The sequence below is a fragment of the Temnothorax longispinosus genome, chromosome 10 (genome assembly GCF_030848805.1).
Source record: "Temnothorax longispinosus isolate EJ_2023e chromosome 10, Tlon_JGU_v1, whole genome shotgun sequence".
NCBI lineage: Eukaryota > Metazoa > Arthropoda > Insecta > Hymenoptera > Formicidae > Temnothorax > Temnothorax longispinosus.
The window spans coordinates 12,198,629-12,219,332 of record NC_092367.1 but is presented as its reverse complement, the minus strand read 5'-3'; the positions used below and the strand labels follow the sequence as shown (position 1 = coordinate 12,219,332).

At 32.9% G+C, this 20,704-nt stretch overlaps 1 protein-coding gene and 1 long non-coding RNA gene across 3 annotated transcripts in view; both read right to left on the bottom strand.

Moving 5' to 3' along the window:
- Mas (trypsin-like serine protease domain-containing protein masquerade) overlaps positions 1-20,704 on the bottom strand; it is a 52,810-nt gene that overhangs the window by 2,363 nt on the left and 29,743 nt on the right. Inside the window, exons 8-11 of one of the 2 annotated variants that reach the window (XM_071790909.1) lie at positions 19,160-19,430; positions 18,774-19,051; positions 18,509-18,663; positions 18,248-18,351 (exon numbers count right to left, since the gene is read on the bottom strand). In XM_071790909.1, the coding sequence (XP_071647010.1) occupies positions 18,248-18,351; positions 18,509-18,663; positions 18,774-19,051; positions 19,160-19,430 (808 nt within the window). Of the gene's footprint in view, positions 1-18,198; positions 18,352-18,508; positions 18,664-18,773; positions 19,052-19,159; positions 19,431-20,704 lie in introns of both variants that reach the window. The other variant, XM_071790910.1, reaches the window with a different exon arrangement.
- Positions 3,576-7,290, bottom strand: LOC139820551 (uncharacterized). The gene is made up of 2 exons (XR_011734006.1): positions 7,044-7,290; positions 3,576-6,754 (listed from the first exon to the last, which is right to left on the bottom strand). It is a non-coding gene; the product is annotated as an uncharacterized lncRNA (long non-coding RNA).

Below are 20,704 nucleotides of genomic sequence, written 5' to 3'. Positions count from 1 at the left end.
ATGATTACACGAATCAATTTAAAAAACTGTAACCAAGCAGACCAAAAGATAACTACATTTAAATTTTCAAGCCAGTTAACAACTAAAATTTGTTAAAAGTATATTTAATACATAAATTTATTACATACAACATTGCATATTATTATTTTAAATAAAAAATTAATAATTTTGTCTTAAATTTTTTGTTTAATTTATTTTTCTTGGAACGTATCCCATATACTACCATACATTTAACTACTCCATATTCGCGGATTCCGTATTCGCGACAGTTGTCAGGAACGTAATCCCCGCGAATAAGGGGTGTCGATTGTATATAATTACTAATTTGACTTGCAAGCTTGTAAATTATAGACTGTGAACGCAAAACGAAAGCAAGATAAATAAAATAAAAAAGCTAGATAAATAAAATAAATAAAGTGAAGGAAATTATAATAAAAATTATATTCGTAGAAGACTCGTGAATAACTTAAAAATAACACAGACACACACAAAAAAAATCTGCGGAGCCAAAAAAGCGACCTATATAGCATTGTAGTATTGGTCGAGCATAGTCGAAATCCAAATTTTTGCAATTTTCTGCTTACCAGTTTTTTCTTTATTTGACATTGAATTTTGGGTTTAGGTTGAATTTTTCCAAGTTGGCTACTAAACATCTGAAATCGTTTTTTTTTTAGCTGTAAAATGGATTTTGTTTTATAGCTTTTATGTTAAGGACGTTCTCTCGTCCTTATACTAGACAATATCGATTTTCTTAGGATTTTCTTGAAACTGTGAATATACGTTAATTTAGGTGTGCTTTATGCGTTGTATAAATTTCAGTACCTCAGGCTCAGTATCTTGATTTTTTATACCGGAAGAGGTACTGAAATTTATACCACGCATAAAGCACACTCAAATTAACGTATATTCACAGTTTCAAGAAAATCCTAAGAAAATCGATTTTCTCTAGTATAAGGACGAGAGAACGTCCTTAAAAAAGATTTTCCCGAGTTTCGGTCGCAAAAAAAAATTTTTTTGCAAAAGTTATTAACAATAAAAGTATAATGTTACAACACGATCAACATTTTTCTCGTGAACGGCTAAACGGATTTTAACAATTCTGACGTCAATTTTTTTATTTATAAACGTACATTCTAGAAATATGCTTTTGGATATACAAACATCGAATTTGTTTATAAAAATATTAATTGTTTATAAACAAATTAAAATTTTGACTGACGCACATGTTCTGAGTGCTCGTGCGTCACACTGAAAAATTTATATAAGGTGTGATGATATAGGAATTACATAGTATTTCTTTTAGCATTTCTCTCCAGGAAAAATGTAGAATAACGTGCAGTAAAACAATTTTTTTAGGTAGAAAAATTTTAATTTGTTTATAAACAATTAATATTTTTATAAATAAATTCGATGTTTGTATATCCAAAAGCATATTTCTAGAATGTACGTTTATAAATAAAAAAATTGACGTCAGAATTGTTAAAATCCGTTTAGCCGTTCACGAGAAAAATGTTGATTGTGTTGTAACATTATACTTTTATTGTTAAAAACTTTTGCGAAAAAATTTTTTTTCGCGACCGAAACTCGGGAAAATCTTTTTTAACATAAAAACTATAACAAAATCCACTTTACAGCTCAAAAAAACGATTTCAGATGTTTAGTAGCCAACTTGGAAGAATTCAACCTAAACCCAAAATTCAAAGTCAAATAAAGAAAAAACTGGTAAGCAGAAAATTCCAAAAATTTGGAATTTCGACTATGCTCGACCAATACTACAATGCTATATAGGTCGCTTTTTTGGCTCCGCACATTGGCTACGTTTACACCCAGCGACCTGATCGCGGCCTGACCTATATTGTGACCCGAAGTAGGTCTAGTCATCATTCGTTTACACCGAAAGAAACCTAAAAATTGACGGGATCGTATTTGGGATCGCCCTGAATTGCAGCGAATCCGAACAAGCAAATGAAGCTTTTAGGACGCGTCGCGCTTGATCGCGCGTTTACATCGCAAATGATAACGGCCTATTTCAGGTCGGGTCACTAAAATACGCGGCCTGACCTGAAGCCAGGTCCGGTCGCCTATCAACTGTTTACTATGGCACGCCGTTTTGCTATTTATTAATAAGATTTTTTAATCTAAAATAAAAATTCAGTAATTAATTTAAACTGAAGTAGATAGTTTTTCGGAACCATTTTTATTATGTCATAACATAATAAAAATGAATTAAAATTATGTATTCACGTAAAATTAATTCAAAATAAAAATTTTATGAATAAATAGCAAAACGGCGTGCCATACATAGAGAAAGGTACAGTTTATATGTCGAATTACTTTTATGTCAAGACATAATTTTAATTCATTTTTATTATGTCATGAGATAATATTAATGTATTTTTATTATATCGTAACATAATAATAATTGCAGAAATTTAAATTATGTAAGCTATCATAGTAATTCAGTAAATTAAAATTATGCTGCTACATAATAAAAATTCACGAATTAAAATTATGTCATGGTTAATAGAATTTCAGTGAATAAAAATTATGCCATGACATAATGAAAATTGAAAATTAGAATTACGTGCTACTATCATTTCAATCCTAGATTTCATATAAAATTTTAATTTGAAAGAAATTTTTATTATGTCAAGACATAATATTTATTCGGAATTCCCATTATGTACATAATTTTAATTCTCGAATTTTTATTATGTACATAATTTTAATTCTTGAATTTTTATTATGTACATAATTTTAATTCTTGAATTTCCATTATGTACATAATTTTAATTCCTGAATTTTTATTATGTACATAATTTTAATTCTTGAATTTCCATTATGTACATAATTTTAATTCCTGAATTTTTATTATGTACATAATTTTAATTCTTGAATTTCCATTATATACATAATTTTAATTCCTGAATTTTTATTATGTACATAATTTTAATTCTTGAATTTCCATTATGTACATAATTTTAATTCCTGAATTTTTATTATGTACATAATTTTAATTCCTGAATTGCCATTATGTACATAATTTTAATTCTTGAATTGCCATTATGTACATAATTTTAATTCTTGAATTGCCATTATGTACATAATTTTAATTCCTGAATTTTTATTATGTACATAATTTTAATTCTTGAATTTCCATTATGTACATAATTTTAATTCTTGAATTTTTATTATGTACATAATTTTAATTCCTGAATTTTTATTATGTCTAGACATAATAAAAATTCATCCAATTTTTATTATGTCTAGACATAATTTTAATTCTGCCGCTAGGGAATTTTTAAGTCGATTCTTATGAATCAAGCTTGAATTCGATGTCCACGTGTCTCAGGTTGCCGATGACGAGGTCCAGATAGTGCGCTTCATAGTTTTTAGTGTCTACATGTATTAATACCTTGAATTCGATGTCCACGTGTCCCAGGTTGCCGATGACGGGGTCCAGATAGTGCGCTCCATAGTTTTCGGTGTGTGTGTGTGTGTGTGTGTGTGTGTGTGTGTGTGTGTGTGTGTGTGTGTGTGTGTGTGTGTGTGTGTGTGTGTGTGTGTGTGTGTGCCAGGTGTAATAATACGTTGAATTCGATGTCTAGGTGTCCTACGTTGCCGATGACGAGGTCCACATAGTGCGCTCCGTAGTTTTCGGTGTCTAGGTGTATTAATACCTTGAATTCGATGTCCACGTGTCTCAGGTTGCCGATGACGAGGTCCAGATAGTGCGCTCCGTAGTTTTCGGTGTCTACGTGTATTAATATTTTGAATTCGATGTCCACGTGTCCCAGGTTGCCGATGACGGGGTCCAGATAGTGCGCTTCATAGTTTTCGGTGTCCAGGTGTAATAATACCTCGAATTCGATGTCCACGTGTCCCAGGTTGCCGATGACGAGGTCCACATAGTGCGCTCCATAGTTTTCGGTGTCTAGGTGTATTAATACCTTGAATTCGATGTCCACGTGTCCCAGGTTGCCGATGACGGGTTCCAGATAGTGCGCTCCATAGTTTTTGGTGTGTGTGTCCAGGTGTAATAATACGTTGAATTCGATGTCTAGGTGTCCTACGTTGCCGATGACGAGGTCCACATAATGCGCTCCGTAGTTTTCGGTGTCTAGGTGTATTAATACCTTGAATTCGATGTCCACGTGTCCCAGGTATAATTTCGTTTTACAACTTAGCATGTACTTTATGTTGTAAAGCGAGGTCCACGCAGCCTACCGGCGGGGTGGGTGCGGGAAAGGGGGGGGGCCGAAGCCCCCCCTCGCACCCCCCTGTTGTGTGTGTGTGTGTGCTTCCCACAAACCACCATGTTTTTTTATCTTTTCGCGATTTTCTGCCGATGTTAAGGCCCGTATTCATATGGCAGTTTTATAGATGTTAGCCTTAAATTGATAGAAATAAAGCTTAAGTCGTAGGCAAATAAACCAATCTTTGATTACTTTAATATGTGAGATAATTTTTCGTTTTTTTTTTCGTTTTTAAGACTAATAATAAACCAACAAACGCTAAAATTAGACCAACAATCATCAGCAAACGATTACGCATCAATTAGGCTTTTTTGAAATTAAAAATAAAATTTTTCCGGCTAACTTAATGCTAATTTTTCTTTTTAAATTAAAAAAAAAATTAAGAACCAACAAGCGTTGTAATTAGGCCAACAATCACCAACAAACGACCAACAAACGATAAAAAAATATGAAAATTAATAAAGTCGAAGTTGACCGGCTAAGTTACCGGAGCTGTACACACGTACGGCGTCAGAAATGCCTTTACACCAAAATGGCTACTATTGGGGCACATCAGCCATTTTGGTGTAAAGGCATTTCTGACGCCGTGTGTACATAATAAAAATTCATGAATTAAAATTATGTACATAATAAAAATTCGGGAATTAAAATTATGTACATAATAGAAATTCAAGAATTAAAATTATGTACATAATTACGAATATTGCAGTTAAAGTGCAGTTTAAAATGCATTTAGTGCATAAAGTGCACCCGTACTCCTGTCGAACCTTAAGAATCGGCAGGAGTCACGGTGGAGACCTGTGTCAGGTTGGGTTAGCTGCGAGTCTTTTTTTATTATAAATTTTTAAGAGCCAAAATGAAAAATCCGGCTCTGTACCGGGTTACGGCTGATCTTACTGATTAAAACGAGCATAATTTTAATGAGATTTGTTAATTAATTTGACTAAAATTTAGGATAAACGAATCCGTAATTTCGACATGTTGGCCGGTCGGAATTACGAATTTGTTTTTCCAAAATTTTAGCCAAAATAATTAACAAAACTCATTAAAATTAGACATGAAATTCAACGTATTATTACGACACCGAAAACTATGAAGCGCACTATCTAAACCTTGTCGTCAGCAACCTGGGACACGTGGACATCGAATTCAAGGTATTAATACACCTAGACACCGAAAACTACGGAGCGCATTATGTGGACCTCGTCATCGGCAACGTAGGACACCTAGACATCAAATTCAACGTATTATTACACCTGGACACACACACACCAAAAACTATGGAGCGCACTATCTGGAACCCGTCGTCGGCAACCTGGGACACGTGGACATCGAATTCAAGGTATTAATACACCTAGACACCAAAAACTACGGAGCGCACTATCTGGACCTCGTCATCGGCAACCTGGGACACGTAGACATCGAATTCAAGGTATTAATACACCTAGACACCGAAAACTATGGAGCGCACTATGTGGACCTCGTCATCGGCAACCTGGGACACGTGGACATCGAATTCGAGGTATTATTACACCTGGACACCGAAAACTATGAAGCGCACTATCTGGACCCCGTCATCGGCAACCTGGGACACGTGGACATCGAATTCAAAATATTAATACACGTAGACACCGAAAACTACGGAGCGCACTATCTGGACCTCGTCATCGGCAACCTGGGACACGTGGACATCGAATTCAAGGTATTAATACACCTAGACACCGAAAACTACGGAGCGCATTATGTGGACCTCGTCATCGGCAACGTAGGACACCTAGACATCGAATTCAACGTATTATTACACCTGGACACACACACACACACACACACCGAAAACTATGGAGCGCACTATCTGGACCCCGTCATCGGCAACCTGGGACACGTGGACATCGAATTCAAGGTATTAATACATGTAGACACTAAAAACTATGAAGCGCACTATCTGGACCTCGTCATCGGCAACCTGAGACACGTGGACATCGAATTCAAGCTTGATTCATAAGAATCGACTTAAAAATTCCCTAGCGGCAGAATTAAAATTATGTCTAGACATAATAAAAATTGGATGAATTATCGCCGTTTCCAAACATGCCTGCCTAATGTCGGTTCAGGGGCCCTGCAGCCGAAAGAAGATCCCAGTAGTAGAGTGAACAAAGACGTGCACATCTTAATCCCACAACGAATTTCTACAAGAGATTCGCTCTGGATTGCAGCGGACAACAGATTGCGATTGATCTGTTCTTACTGAACAGTCAATAGTAATCAGCGATCTGGCAATTTTATGTAAGTAAATCTATCTTCTCAACTTAATATAATTATAATACAATGATTATTTTATACTAAAACTGAATTTGCAATTAATTTTTATAATTGTAATTTTTTAGAAAGATTACTTCATTGTTATTTGACGAGAAGAATTGGCTTTGAAGCGGTGATGTGGCTTCGCGGTCTCAGCATCCACGTCTTCCACGGCAGCTTCTTCGATCGACTGATGTCCTCTGCTTGCCGAACATTAATTCAGACACCGGTTAATTTTACTGTTATATTAATTATGTATTAATATTATGTATTAAATTAATATGTTATTAATTAATTTTAATGTTATTAATTACGTAATTAATTATGTAATTAAAATTAATATAACATATAACACAATATATGAATATAATTATAAGTAATTATATTAATAGGTTATATTACATTAATTTTTAATGTTACACATGTCTTGAAAATAAAAATTAATTTATAAAATAAAATTGTGTATTTAGCTTATTCTTTTATACTAACCCCGATATTACAGTATCCAGTTGATATCTTAAGATTTTCCGCGGCGCACAAGATACATTTCGTGAACCTCCACCTTGTATAGTTCACTTTGACAGCTATCATACCGTTCACTACGTGTATACAGAGATGGTGAATCGCGATTTCAAAATTTCTGCGCGTTCCAAAAATCATCAAAAAAAAAGTGTTGCAACCTTTCCGTGAACGACTGTACATAATGGAAATTCAAGAATTAAAATTATGTACATAATAAAAATTCAGGAATTAAATTATGTACATAATGGAAATTCAAGAATTAAAATTATGTACATAATAAAAATTCAAGAATTAAAATTATGTACATAAAAATTCCAGAATTAAAATTATGTACATAATAGAAATTGAAGAATTAAAATTATGTACGTAATGGAAATTCAAGAATTAAAATTATGTACATAAAAAATCTAGAATTAAAATTATGTACATAATAGAAATTGAAGAATTAAAATTATGTACATAATAGAAATTCAAGAATTAAAATAATGTACATAATGGAAATTCAAGAATTAAAATTATGTAGATAAAAATTCAAGAATTAAAATTATGTACATAATACAAATTGTAAAATTAAAATTATGTACATAATACAAAATCGGCAATTACAATTATGTGCATAATTTTAATTTCCGAAAACATTTTATGTCATAACATAAAATAAATTCAGAATTAATATTTTGTCTAGACATAATTTTAATTCTGCATTTTCAATTATGTAATAGCTTAATAATAATTCAATGAATTATAAATATGTCTAGACATAAAATAATTTCTTTTCTTTGAGTATCAATTTAATTTGGTAGAATTTTTATGATAGTATTAAATAGCAAAACGGCGTGCCATAGTTTACAGCAGGCGGGCTAAATAATTTAGGTCGAATTTGAGGTACAGGCCGCGGCCTAATTTCAGGGTGTAAACGTAGCCATTATAATTTGCATATTTCGCGACAAACTAAATCGAAAATCGATAGAGAGTCTTTTGTGTATTAAATGTTCATGCAAGCTACCGCTAGTGCCTACTTGCGTGTATTTGTGTCGGACAGTAAATGCGATAAACTATAAGTTGCGTATTGTTATTAATCATTATAGAATGTTTCACAACGTATTAAATATTGTTACGTGATTCGATATAAATTTAAGTATAAATATAAAATACTAGTAACATTTAATTGTAATAAATTTTAGGTTGATAATATTACAGAAATATATGCTCGTCTATATATGAATTATTAATATATATATATATATATATATATATATATATAAAATATGAAATAATTCTCTGAGTATTATGTCAGTTTATGCATTATAACTCTGGAATATAGAAATGCCAAAAGCACACCCTATATTATGAGCACACCCTATGTTATGAGACTGTAAAATATTTTTAATCTTTCTTATATATATATATATATATATATATATATATATATATAAAAATAATATATATATATTATATATCACAACCATGAATAAAAAAAAGATTAAAAATATTTTACAGTCTCATAACGTTTCTTGATTAATTTATTTAATAAAAAATATGTTAATAGTTATTAACTGTATCTATTTTTATAACGTGTCAATCGTTATTCTAACTTTTTATAGCCTACATCCATTCATGTTTATTAATAATTTTAATTATATCTATTACTTATATTGTTTAAAATAAAATAAGAATCAATAAATGTTTCGTCGCGGAACAAAATAATTTTTTTCTTATACTATTTCTACGAGTTAATTAGTTAGCTAGTTATAATTAGATTTTTAACTAATTAATCTCCAGAGTAAGCTATTAAAGTATCGCACGATTTCATTATGGGAAATTTTGTGTATTAATAATTCATATATAGACGAGCATATATTTCTGTAATATTATCAACCTAAAATTTATTACAATTAAATGTTACTAGTATTTTATATTTATACTTAAATTTATATATACATATATATATATACAGGGTGTCCGAAAAATCGCCTACTCCACTTCGGGAGGTGATTCGGGACCCAAAAACAATCAAAAAAGTTCATACAAACATAGGTTCGGAAATGAGCCGTTTTCGAGTTATAGCCACTTTTATGTTCAAAAATCGTAATTTAGAATCCGCTTGACATCCCTCTTTCTTAATTATTTCTTAAATTAAAAATTTTTATTTTTAAATATCAGCTAATTTATTAAAACTCAAACGATCCATTGATGAATATGGAAAGATTAGATACAACCTAAAAGTAAGGTGTTGTTAAATAATAATTTGAAATTTATTGAAAAACCGTGATTTACTTACTGATTTTGAATAGGCGTGAAAACAACTGATTTCAAGTAGCCGTGAAAACAACTGATTTTGAATAGCCGTGAAAACAACTGATTTCAAGTAGCTGTGAAAACAACTGATTTCTTTTAAAAATAATGTAATCGTATTTACAAATATTAAAAAATTAAAAAAAAAATAAAAAAATTAAAATTAAAAAAATTAAAAATATTTAAAAATAAAAATTTTTAATTTAAGAAATAAATAAAAAAGAGGTATGTCCAGCGGATTCTAAATTACGATTTTTGAACATAAAAGTGGCTATAACTCGGAAACGGCTCATTTCCGGACCTATGTTTGTATGAACTTTTTTGCTTGTTTTTGGGTCCCGAATCACCTCCCTCCCCTCCCGAAGTGGAGTAGGCGATTTTTCGGACACCCTGTATATATATATATAAAATATGAAATAATTCTCTGAGTATTATGTCAGTTTATGCATTATAACTCTGGAATATAGAAATGCCAAAAGCACACCCTATATTATATCTATCGTGATAAACTGCCGGGTAATTCCAAGCGCGGAACCGTGTCGGTGAGGTGTCCTTCAGTGTTCCGAACTTCCGTATTGCTATCGGAAACTAGGCCAGTCAGTAAAGACACTAACTTTAACTTTAATTACAAAAGTTTTCAAATTTTGATGGAATATTGGGTGAGTTGAAATAACAATAAATCTCATTTTGCAACCATCCCCGAGGTCCGGAACATGTTAAACATTGCAAAAAAATGTTTTTTTAATTTAGGGTAGACCGGGGACAAAAGTAACAGGGTACAGTTGTAACATCGTGAATATTTCTTAAACTATAAAAGGTACATGTGTATGACCGCGAGGCGAGATCCGCTAGATAGAGCGGCATTTGTTCCTTAGTTCATTGCCGCCCCTCGCGGAACGTGCACGTGTGCAGGAGAAGAAGTTACTTTTTTCCTTCCTGAAGTAAGTTTTCTTACGTGCATAAAATCTGAAATATTTTTCTTTTTTTATGCCGAAGGTATAAGGTTTTATTTTTATATGTTTTAGTGATTATTTATGTTGATGATTTGCATAATACGATTGACTTTCATCCAGATATTTATGTAAAAAATTTACTTCGAATCATAAAATATCGTTAGGGGACAATTGTAACATCAATGCCTGGGAACAGTTGTAGCGTTACAATTGTCCCCGTTGCTCGGGGACAACTTCAACTTAACCTAATCTTTTAAATATATATGATTATAAATAATCTTTCAGTTGAGAAAACAGTATTATTTGTTTTTGTTTGCTATAATGTAAAAATACTGATATTGTCATGTAACAAATTATTTTATCATTAAAGTTGCATTTTTTATAGAAAATTCGTAAGATTGATTACATAAACCTACTAAATAACCATTATTTTGTTTATAGATGATGTACAATCGTTTATAGATGTGGTACAATCGTTCCCCTCTGCTGTTACAATTGTCCCGGGGGTTGGGACGGTTGTAACAGTATTCCTCATATTCTTTAAACAATAATAACTTTTTTCCTAGTTACATTACTGAATTCAGCACAAGAAAATTTTGTAGTCAAATAAATACTACATCTAAAGGTACAGGTCTTTTTTACGTAGATATTATATTTTAACTGTTATAAAATCTTAAACTCAAAATGTTACTTTTGTCCCCGGTCTACCCTATTATAATTTTACGAAAAAAATTGCAAAAATCCTGCAAACTTAAAGCAATGTCTATTGTAATATTTTCCACAATGTGTTAGATTTGCAACCTATTTCGAGACGCGCAACATTGACATTTATTGTAAAATAACGTTTTTATTTATAACCTGGAGGAAAAAATTGCAAAAGTGCTGCAAACCGATAGAATAACTTTTACAATTGCCCCGAACAGTTGTGCCAATTTGCAACCTTCTATATGTTGCACGTAATATATATTTTTTTAATCTATAATGGAACAATTGATTATTTGGTCGTAATTTTGCCAAAAAAATTGCAAAAGTTTTGCAAATTGGTTGCAAACGTTGAGATTATTTTTCGTTACAAGCTGTTAAGTTTACAACCTCGGACAAGGTCTGCAACAGTGAAAAATTAGCAACAATTATTATTTTGCAAATTAAATAGAAAAAACAAGGCCAATAAACGAGCATTAAAGGATGTTTAAATACATATAATTAATTGGTATATATACATAGAACGGAACGTTTCGACTTCACTGAGTTTTCTTCAGCCGTGGTAATTAATTAACATGTAGAATTCGTCGTGTTACAATACTATTATAAATTTCTTAAGCCTATCGAGCCACATCACCATTCGATTGTCTAACAAATACATACTGAAGTCTATGTCGATGCATCTACGAAGTCAAAGTCAGAGATGAAATGTAGTCAGTGAAATTACGTAATTGAGTCTTCGTTCGGAGGCGAGAATAAATTGGGTCCGGTCCATAATTGTTCTCAGAATGTGTGGTCAGAATATAAAAAGGTTTTTCTGTAAAGATCGTGTATAACTGAGATGATTGTCGTAAGTATAAAACCGTTGAAACTTACATGTATTCGTCAGGACGTAAAATGTGCTATGAAATGCTTTTTCTCGTTTCGCGGATGTCAGATGACTGCGCGGATTGTCGGGACGAGCAGAGTTATAAACAAACAACAATGTAACCGAACATTCTTTAAAACTTGTGACTGAAATATAAGTCATCAAGAAATTCTGTGTCCGTATTAGAGTTGATCCCGTTTTTTTGGTCTTTAATATGTAGCATCTCTGAAATGAGTCTCTTATGAAAATTAGGTTCGGAATCGAGTATCGATGTATTATCCCAATCGAAAGTGTGATTGAATTTTGTGGTATGTTCGGAAATCACAGAATGTCTTGACGGGTCCGCCCTGATGTTGCTCTTATGTTCATTTAATCTAGTTTACAATTGTCGCTTTGTTTGTCCTACGTACGAAGCACTGCAATCTTTACACGAAATTTTATAAATTACATTATTATTCGAAGTTCCAGGGTTTTTGTCTTTCTGTGCTTTTACGAATCTACCAAGATTATTGAGAACTCTGTATCCTATCGTATGCTCCTCGCTGTTGAGTAAATGAGCCGCTTTGTTCGATATGTTTTTTATGAACGGAATGACTATAAATTTTTTGTTCTGTATTGTGTCGTCGCTATGTTGATTAGATCGCTCATTTTCATTTGTGTATTTCAGTTTATTGTTAATCAAGTACTTTAGTCTCAGATTGACTTTCCTGAAGATTAATTCAAGAGGATACCCGTTATTTAATAAAATGTCGATAATTAATTCCAAATTTTTAGTGTGGTACATGGGATGAGATAGCAGGGTAGCTCTGTCGACCAAACTGAATATTGTGCCTATTTTGTGACAATCTGGATGACTCGAGTAGTAAGAAAGGTATCTGCCAGAAAACGTTTTCTTATGATACCAATCTATGTATAAGGTGTTATCAATAACATGCAGAGATAGGTCTAAGAAGTTTAAACTGCGATCCACCTTACATTCCACAGTGAATCTCAATCTCTCGTGATAATTGTTGAAAATGTCTACGATCTCTTGTATTTTATCGTAGGGTACTGCCATTATTATGTCATCAACATAACGGCGATAAAAAGTCAATACTAATCCAGTCAATCTCAGTGATGCTTCCTCTAGATCTTGGATCACGACGTCAGCAACTATCGGGGACAGTGGCGATCCCATTGGTGCGCCGTAGGTTTGTCTGTATATCACGTTGTTAAAAATGAAATATGTAGATGTCAATACAAACTCAAGAGCTAATAAAAATTATTTTTTTGGTATTCTTGTTTTTTTGCTTATGTATCTCCAACGGTTGCCGACTCCCCCGATTACAAGATCCAAAGGAACATTTATCGACATTTTATTAAATAACGGGTATCCTCTTGAATTAATCTTCAGGAAAGTCAATCTGAGACTAAAGTACTTGATTAACAATAAACTGAAATACACAAATGAAAATGAGCGATCTAATCAACATAGCGACGACACAATACAGAACAAAAAATTTATAGTCATTCCGTTCATAAAAAACATATCGAACAAAGCGGCTCATTTACTCAATAGCGAGGAGCATACGATAGGATACAGAGTTCTCAATAATCTTGGTAGATTCGTAAAAGCACAGAAAGACAAAAACCCTGGAACTTCGAATAATAATGTAATTTATAAAATTTCGTGTAAAGATTGCAGTGCTTCGTACGTAGGACAAACAAAGCGACAATTGTAAACTAGATTAAATGAACATAAGAGCAACATCAGGGCGGACCCGTCAAGACATTCTGTGATTTCCGAACATACCACAAAATTCAATCACACTTTCGATTGGGATAATACATCGATACTCGATTCCGAACCTAATTTTCATAAGAGACTCATTTCAGACATGCTACATATTAAAGACCAAAAAAACGGGATCAACTCTAATACGGACACAGAATTTCTTGATGACTTATATTTCAGTCACAAGTTTTAAAGAATGTTCGGTTACATTGTTGTTTGTTTATAACTCTGCTCGTCCCGACAATCCGCGCAGTCATCTGACATCCGCGAAACGAGAAAAAGCATTTCATAGCACATTTTACGTCCTGACGAATACATGTAAGTTTCAACGGTTTTATACTTACGACAATCATCTCAGTTATACACGATCTTTACAGAAAAACCTTTTTATATTTTGACCACACATTCTGAGAACAATTATGGACCGGACCCGATTTATTCTCGCCTCCGAACGAAGACTCAATTACGTAATTTCACTGACTACATTTCATCTCTGACTTTGACTTCGTAGATGCATCGACATAGACTTCAGTATGTATTTGTTAGACAATCGAATGGTGATGTGGCTCGATAGGCTTAAGAAATTTATAATAGTATTGTAACACGACGAATTCTACATGTTAATTAATTACCACGGCTGAAGAAAACTCAGTGAAGACGAAACGTTCCGTTCTATGTATATATACCAATTAATTATATGTATTTAAACATCCTTTAATGCTCGTTTATTGGCCTTGTTTTTTCTATTCAATTTTCAATTTATACGAGCGTAGTTACTTTTTATTTATTTATTATTTTGCACTTTTTACAAGCGTGAAAAAATTGCAAGTTTTGCAAATTTTACGATGTGCTTCAAATGTCTTCCCTTATAAAAATATAAATTTGCAACTCTCTACTATAGTTACGCAAATTATTGTAACTTATTAATGACTAATTTTGTGTTACAAAATTAATACAAAAGTATTGCAAATCCAGGGAAACAAATTAAAAATATATTTACACATAATGTCGAATTTGCAACCTCCTACTTGTCACGCAAAATATTCAAATCAAATATATACGACGTTACATGATGCTCAATACTACGAGGCCCCGATGGTTGCTTCGCACCTGTGTATGAGGCTTTTTAGTTTTGTATGTTGTTGTGGTGCGTGACAATAGAAAGATAAATATATTTGATTTGAATATTTTACGCGTGACAGATAGAAGGTTGCAAATTCGACATACGACATTATGTGTAAATGTATTTTTAATTTGTTTCCCTGAATTTGCAACACTTTTGCATTAATTTTGTAACACAAAATTAGTCATTAATAAGTTGCAATAATTTGCGTAATTATAGTAGAAGGTTGCAAATTTATATTCGGATAGGGGAAGACATTTGAAGCACTCCGTAAAATTTGCAAAACTTTTGCAATTTTTTTACGCTTGTAAAAAGTGCAAAATAATAATTGTTACTAATTTTTCAAGGTTGCGGATCTTGTCCGAGGTTGCAAACTTAACAGCTTGTGACGAAAAATAATCTCAACGTTTGCAACCATTGCAATTTGCAAAACTTTTGCAATTTTTTTTGGCAAAATTACGACTAAATAAACAATTGTTCCATCATTGATTAAAAAAAAAATATGTTGCGTGTAACATAGAAGGTTGTAAATTGGTACAGCTGTTCGGGGCAGTTGTAAAAGTTATTCTATCGGTTTGCAGCATTTTTGCAATTTTTTCCTCTAAGTTACAAACAAAAACGTTATTTTATAAAAAATTTCAATGTTGCGCGCCTCGAAATAGGTTGCAAATCTAATACATTGCGGAAAATATTACAATAGACATTGCTTTAAGTTTGCAGGACTTTTGCAATTTTTTTCGTAAAGTTATAATAAATTAACGTTTTTTGCAATGTTTAGCATGTTCCGGATCTCGGGGATGGTTGCAAAATAAGATTTATTGTTATTTCAACTCGCCCAATATTCCATCAAAATTTGAAAACTTTTGTAATAAAAGTTAAATTTTCGAATTTTAGTGTCTTTACTGACTGGCCTAGGCGGTCAGCAAGAGAGCTTGTGAGGAAATAATCTCTTTAGATTTCTCGCTAAAATTCCTACGCTCCTTACTCTCTAATTCAAACGTGACTTACAACATAAGGGTATTGAAATTGTGTTAAATATAATGAGAAGCACAAAAAACGTCGCTGCAAAACTCATGGAAACATATGGAGATATAATGGAACTAGTGACATTAAGTAAGAACGATATCGTGCAGAACAAGGAAATCAAGGAATTAACATAAAAAAATATGTAATTTGCAACATGCATCTGCATACTTTTTCTTAAAAGCAACTATGTCTTTTTTTCGTACCAATTGATTCGTTCATTATTCTGTGCATAAAAGTATTAAGGTAACATTACCGAAAACTTAATGTTTTACAAGATATTTTGTATTTTATGTCAAAATACTAGAACTTTCAAGCCTAACAATTCCAAAAGTTCTTAATAAAAAAATACTTTATTATAGTGTATTGAAAAGCTCTCGAGATTAGCTACAAGAATATATATGCATTAAAAAATAGGGGTTTTTATTTAAGAAATTAAAGAACCTTCACGTGATCTTCAAACGCCTATCTAAGGTCAAACTAATGACACCATCTTATGTGCCCCTCGAAACCGTACAACTTTTGTCTGAAAAATTTTTGCTGAAAATGCTTCGTTGAAGAATTATCGAGGTGCGTTTTTTTAAATGAAACACCCTGTATATATATAACTATACATAGACTATATTAATTGTATAATCCAATTGTAATTTTACTTTTTGTGAAATAAAACAATGTAAAAGTTATATTTCTTATTATTTTTCAATTATTCTACTTATTTTTCCTACATAGTATCGTTATAGTATTGTTATGGACAGAGATTAAACAAAAGAAAGAAAACGTATAGGCATATTTCATATATAATTACAGTATATGAAAATTTTTGAATAGACATGTTTATCAGGTAATTGAATAATTGAGAGTTCTGTTTTAAAATATTGTAACTCTATGCAATCATTTTAATATTCATTATAAAGTTCCTCATATAAGGACAGCGATCATTGGACAGTAGAAATTTTCGTCTGCAATAACTTACAAAGTGTACACATTTAATACACTTAATTACTAAGTTTGATATCAAGACGTACATCTACTTGCGCTTGGATTTGACAATAAAGATCTTAAATACATATGTAGCAAACAACTTACGAGTAACGCGATAATATACAAAGCACAGGATGATTATATATTCAAGACTCCTCCGATGAGAAGAGAATATAAAAATTTGGAAATTCCAACGAAAAACATAAAGTCAATTACACGAGTGAATAAAATTAAATACTAATATTTGCACGCGTAACTTACCACTATAATATTGTCCTACTTATAAAATATCCTTTTCAAAGAATTTCTATAAAGATATATTAACATCATCCATTTGAAAGATAATTGCAAACAGTGTCCACAAATGTTGGCTCTTATCTGCGTTACATATTTCATTATAAATAAATAGCACACACATATTTTTTCTTATTATTAATTAATCAACAATAATCGGCTCACCTATTTAAAAAGCATGTGTCACATAGAAAAATATCTTTGTCATCTAGAAACGATATATGTATACGCGCTTGATGGCACATTTAACGAAACTGCAGAAAAAGAAAAATATGTCAGAATATCGAATTAAGCACGTATGCTGTCGTTGAAACGCGACGATAAAATAATTTATAATTTTAAAAGATAAAATTGTCACATAGTGAAGAAGCGTAATTCACCGCATCTATGGTTCGTCGTAAATCAAGTTAAAACACATCGTAAATTATTAAATATTTTCTAAAATTGTATAAAAATATTTTATGAAAAAAAGATTATTTTTGGCACTGGCTTCATGTCTCTGACATGATTGTCTTTTTCGTTTTGCACAGACATGAGAAAGATAAACTCAGTATGGCCAGTATGTTTTATTAAATAAAAAATAACAGAAAAAGAAAAAAAAAGAAAGAGACAAAACATTACGTCTCTATCTTTATTTTTCCCAAATCATTTAAAGTTTAACGTTTCCTGTGAGGAAGACATGGAAGATGTGAGATATAAAAAACATAATAAATTAGTAAATAGAGTAATAAAGTAATAGATAAACACAAAATACAATTTATTTCATATCAATGTACTTTTATATACATACCAATTATTATTATCGTGCAGATAAGAAAAGGAAACAATCCAATTTTTTCTTTCTTTCGTAATTGAAATATATAAGCTATAATATACATTTTAACGAGTGTGCTTGTAATGTCAATACGTATACGTATATATATAGCCAATTCTGAGCTTATCTCTATATGTCTACATCTTTTCACCTCTACTATATACGTAACATAGTGCACTATGAATCATCAAGCGCGTGAAGGTACTACAATGTTCCGTCAATCAATAAATAAACATATATAGATTATAAATATATTTGACCGTAATATCCAAGAAATAAGCTAGAGATTATTCACCGATATGATCTGATTTATCCAACCGATATATGAGGAGACCTTTACGTACACTCCCGGCACGTTTTGACGACCGCAGCCGAATCCCCAAGACACCAGGCCAGCCAGTTCGTAGAAGCCGTCGTCTTGGCATACCAGAGGACCTCCACCATCGCCCTAATTGTCCACGAACGTAATTCATTAGTTTTTCGTCAAACAAAATATTTTTAGAGAAAAATCTTATGCCAAACGTTAGACAACTATGCTTTAACATGTTATTAAGTATGCATATAGCTAATATTTTTCTGGGCATCAAAGAAGAGAGCGAGTATACCTGACACGCATCATTTCCCTGCTCGCCGCCAGCACAGAAACTGCTGGCTGGTAGAATGAAGATTTTCTCAGTCACGGCGTTCACTTTTCTTATGCATTCAGCATCGCTGACGATCGGTATCTCCGCTTCGCGTACTCGAAGGGGTATAGGACCGGCTGTGGAACAGTCATACGTTGTAGCGTAAACAGTCAAATACACATACTGATGTTCGTTCTTTGAAAAAAGGAATGCGTGATATCAACGGCATATGATGATATGGACTTACCTTCTCCCATGTATCCGTAACCAGTAACCGTACACCTTTTGCCAGCCGTATGACTGACACCCCGTGCCGGCAAGCAAACCAGACAAACTCCATCTTTCAACTCCGCTTGACCGTGAAGTTTCAGCAAAGCGATATCGTTATCGAGTGTCTGGCTGTTGTGATTGTGGTGGATGTACGTTGTCGCGACGCGCAAGGTCTGAGCACCCGGGCTTCCGTACTTACGGGTGAGATCGTGATCGCCTACCCTCACGTAGATCGCGTCGCCGGACCTCACGATGCTGGAAACAAGCGCTTTTTCAGACTTTCCTTAGCTCTCCGATTTGTTCCGCACGTGCGGAAAACTGTAAGCATTTACTGTAAGCACGCGACAGACAATATTTACTCACTTCGTGACGCAATGCGCAGCCGTGAGGACCCACTGCGTCCCTATCAGCGCTCCTCCACATAGGTACTGGTTGAGGGAGTTTATCAAAGCGACCTGCCAACACCACTCGTTAGCATCCGCGTCCTCACCACCTACCACACGCGCGACTCTCTCAGAGCTCCGTGCTTGAATCGGACCGCGTGAGGTTCCTTTCACGCCACAAACGTATTTACTGTATACCGGACTTCTAATGGTGGTGGTGGTGGTGGTGGTGGTGACCGTCGTCGTCTCATCTGTAAAATTGACAATCTTTTAACGTACACGAATCCTGATCCACCGAGTAAATGATTTTTGCAATTCCTAATAGTTTCGCAATTCTGACTAGTTTTGTAGTCTCTACACAAAGTAATGATAAATTTCTCAGATAAATGTTGATAAAAGAGGGCCCAGCTCCGATGACCTTGATCTTGACAGAGTCAAGATCATGACCCTGAACAACATTCAAAAGGTTTTAGCTGTAGCTCGTTCTCTATTAAAAAATTATTAACAAAAAAAGTTTGAAAAATATAAAAGTTATTTTGAGTAGTGAAAGACATAAACGACCACGTAAACGACTAATATGTATATATGTGGAAATAGTATATAGTATATACCTACCTGTATGAGCGAAGGAAAGTCATTTACAGCAGTAAATTAATATATTAAACAGTCTTTTGTTAAGGTGGTTCATGCATTTAGGTCAAATGTAGTTAGCCCGGAAAATGTGATATGAAATGAAAGATTAACGTTCCTAGTGTGTCTGTAAAATTTCGGATTTTTTAACCGTTTGGTTCCGGAGATATATGTCCGTAAACTTTGCCAATTTAACGCGGAGGGGTAGCCCTCTTGCAAAAAACGAAGCTAAAGCGCTTATGCTGCAAAAATTACGATACTTCAAAAATAGATGAACGAACCAAAAACTGACGAAACGATGCAATAAACATTTTGCAAGATACTGGACGAAGCCCGAGTTCATTGACCGTACTATAATAATAAAACGTAATTTTCGATTGACTAAATCGACAACACGGAACTGACAGCTGGACTCGAGCGGCATTAGCGGCAGCTTGGCAACGCATGTGTCAGCTGATGAGTATAGCGCATATCCCAAAACATTCAACGTTTACCATGTTCTGGACGCTGAATAAAGCAAAGAGTGAAACAAAAATATTCGTCCATTTCTAAAAAGAATTAAAATTAAGTTTGATCAAGATCTGCAATACTGAATAAATACAAGTTTTAATACAATGAGGTTATAAAATGTCCAAATAATTTTAACATGCATTGTTTATTCTATTTATCATAACGTTGCCGCGCTGCTGTTGTACATATATTCACACGGCTCACAACTCTAGTAAAAGATGTGACTTTCGTCTCAATATTTTAATTACGTAGAGGTCGTATAACATTAAAGATGTCATAAATAATAAATCTAATTATATGCTGATTTTTACGGACAAAAATTGCACTTATTTATCACAATAAGAATAGTTGCCTATTTGACTTGCAAGTACTGCATGAACCACCT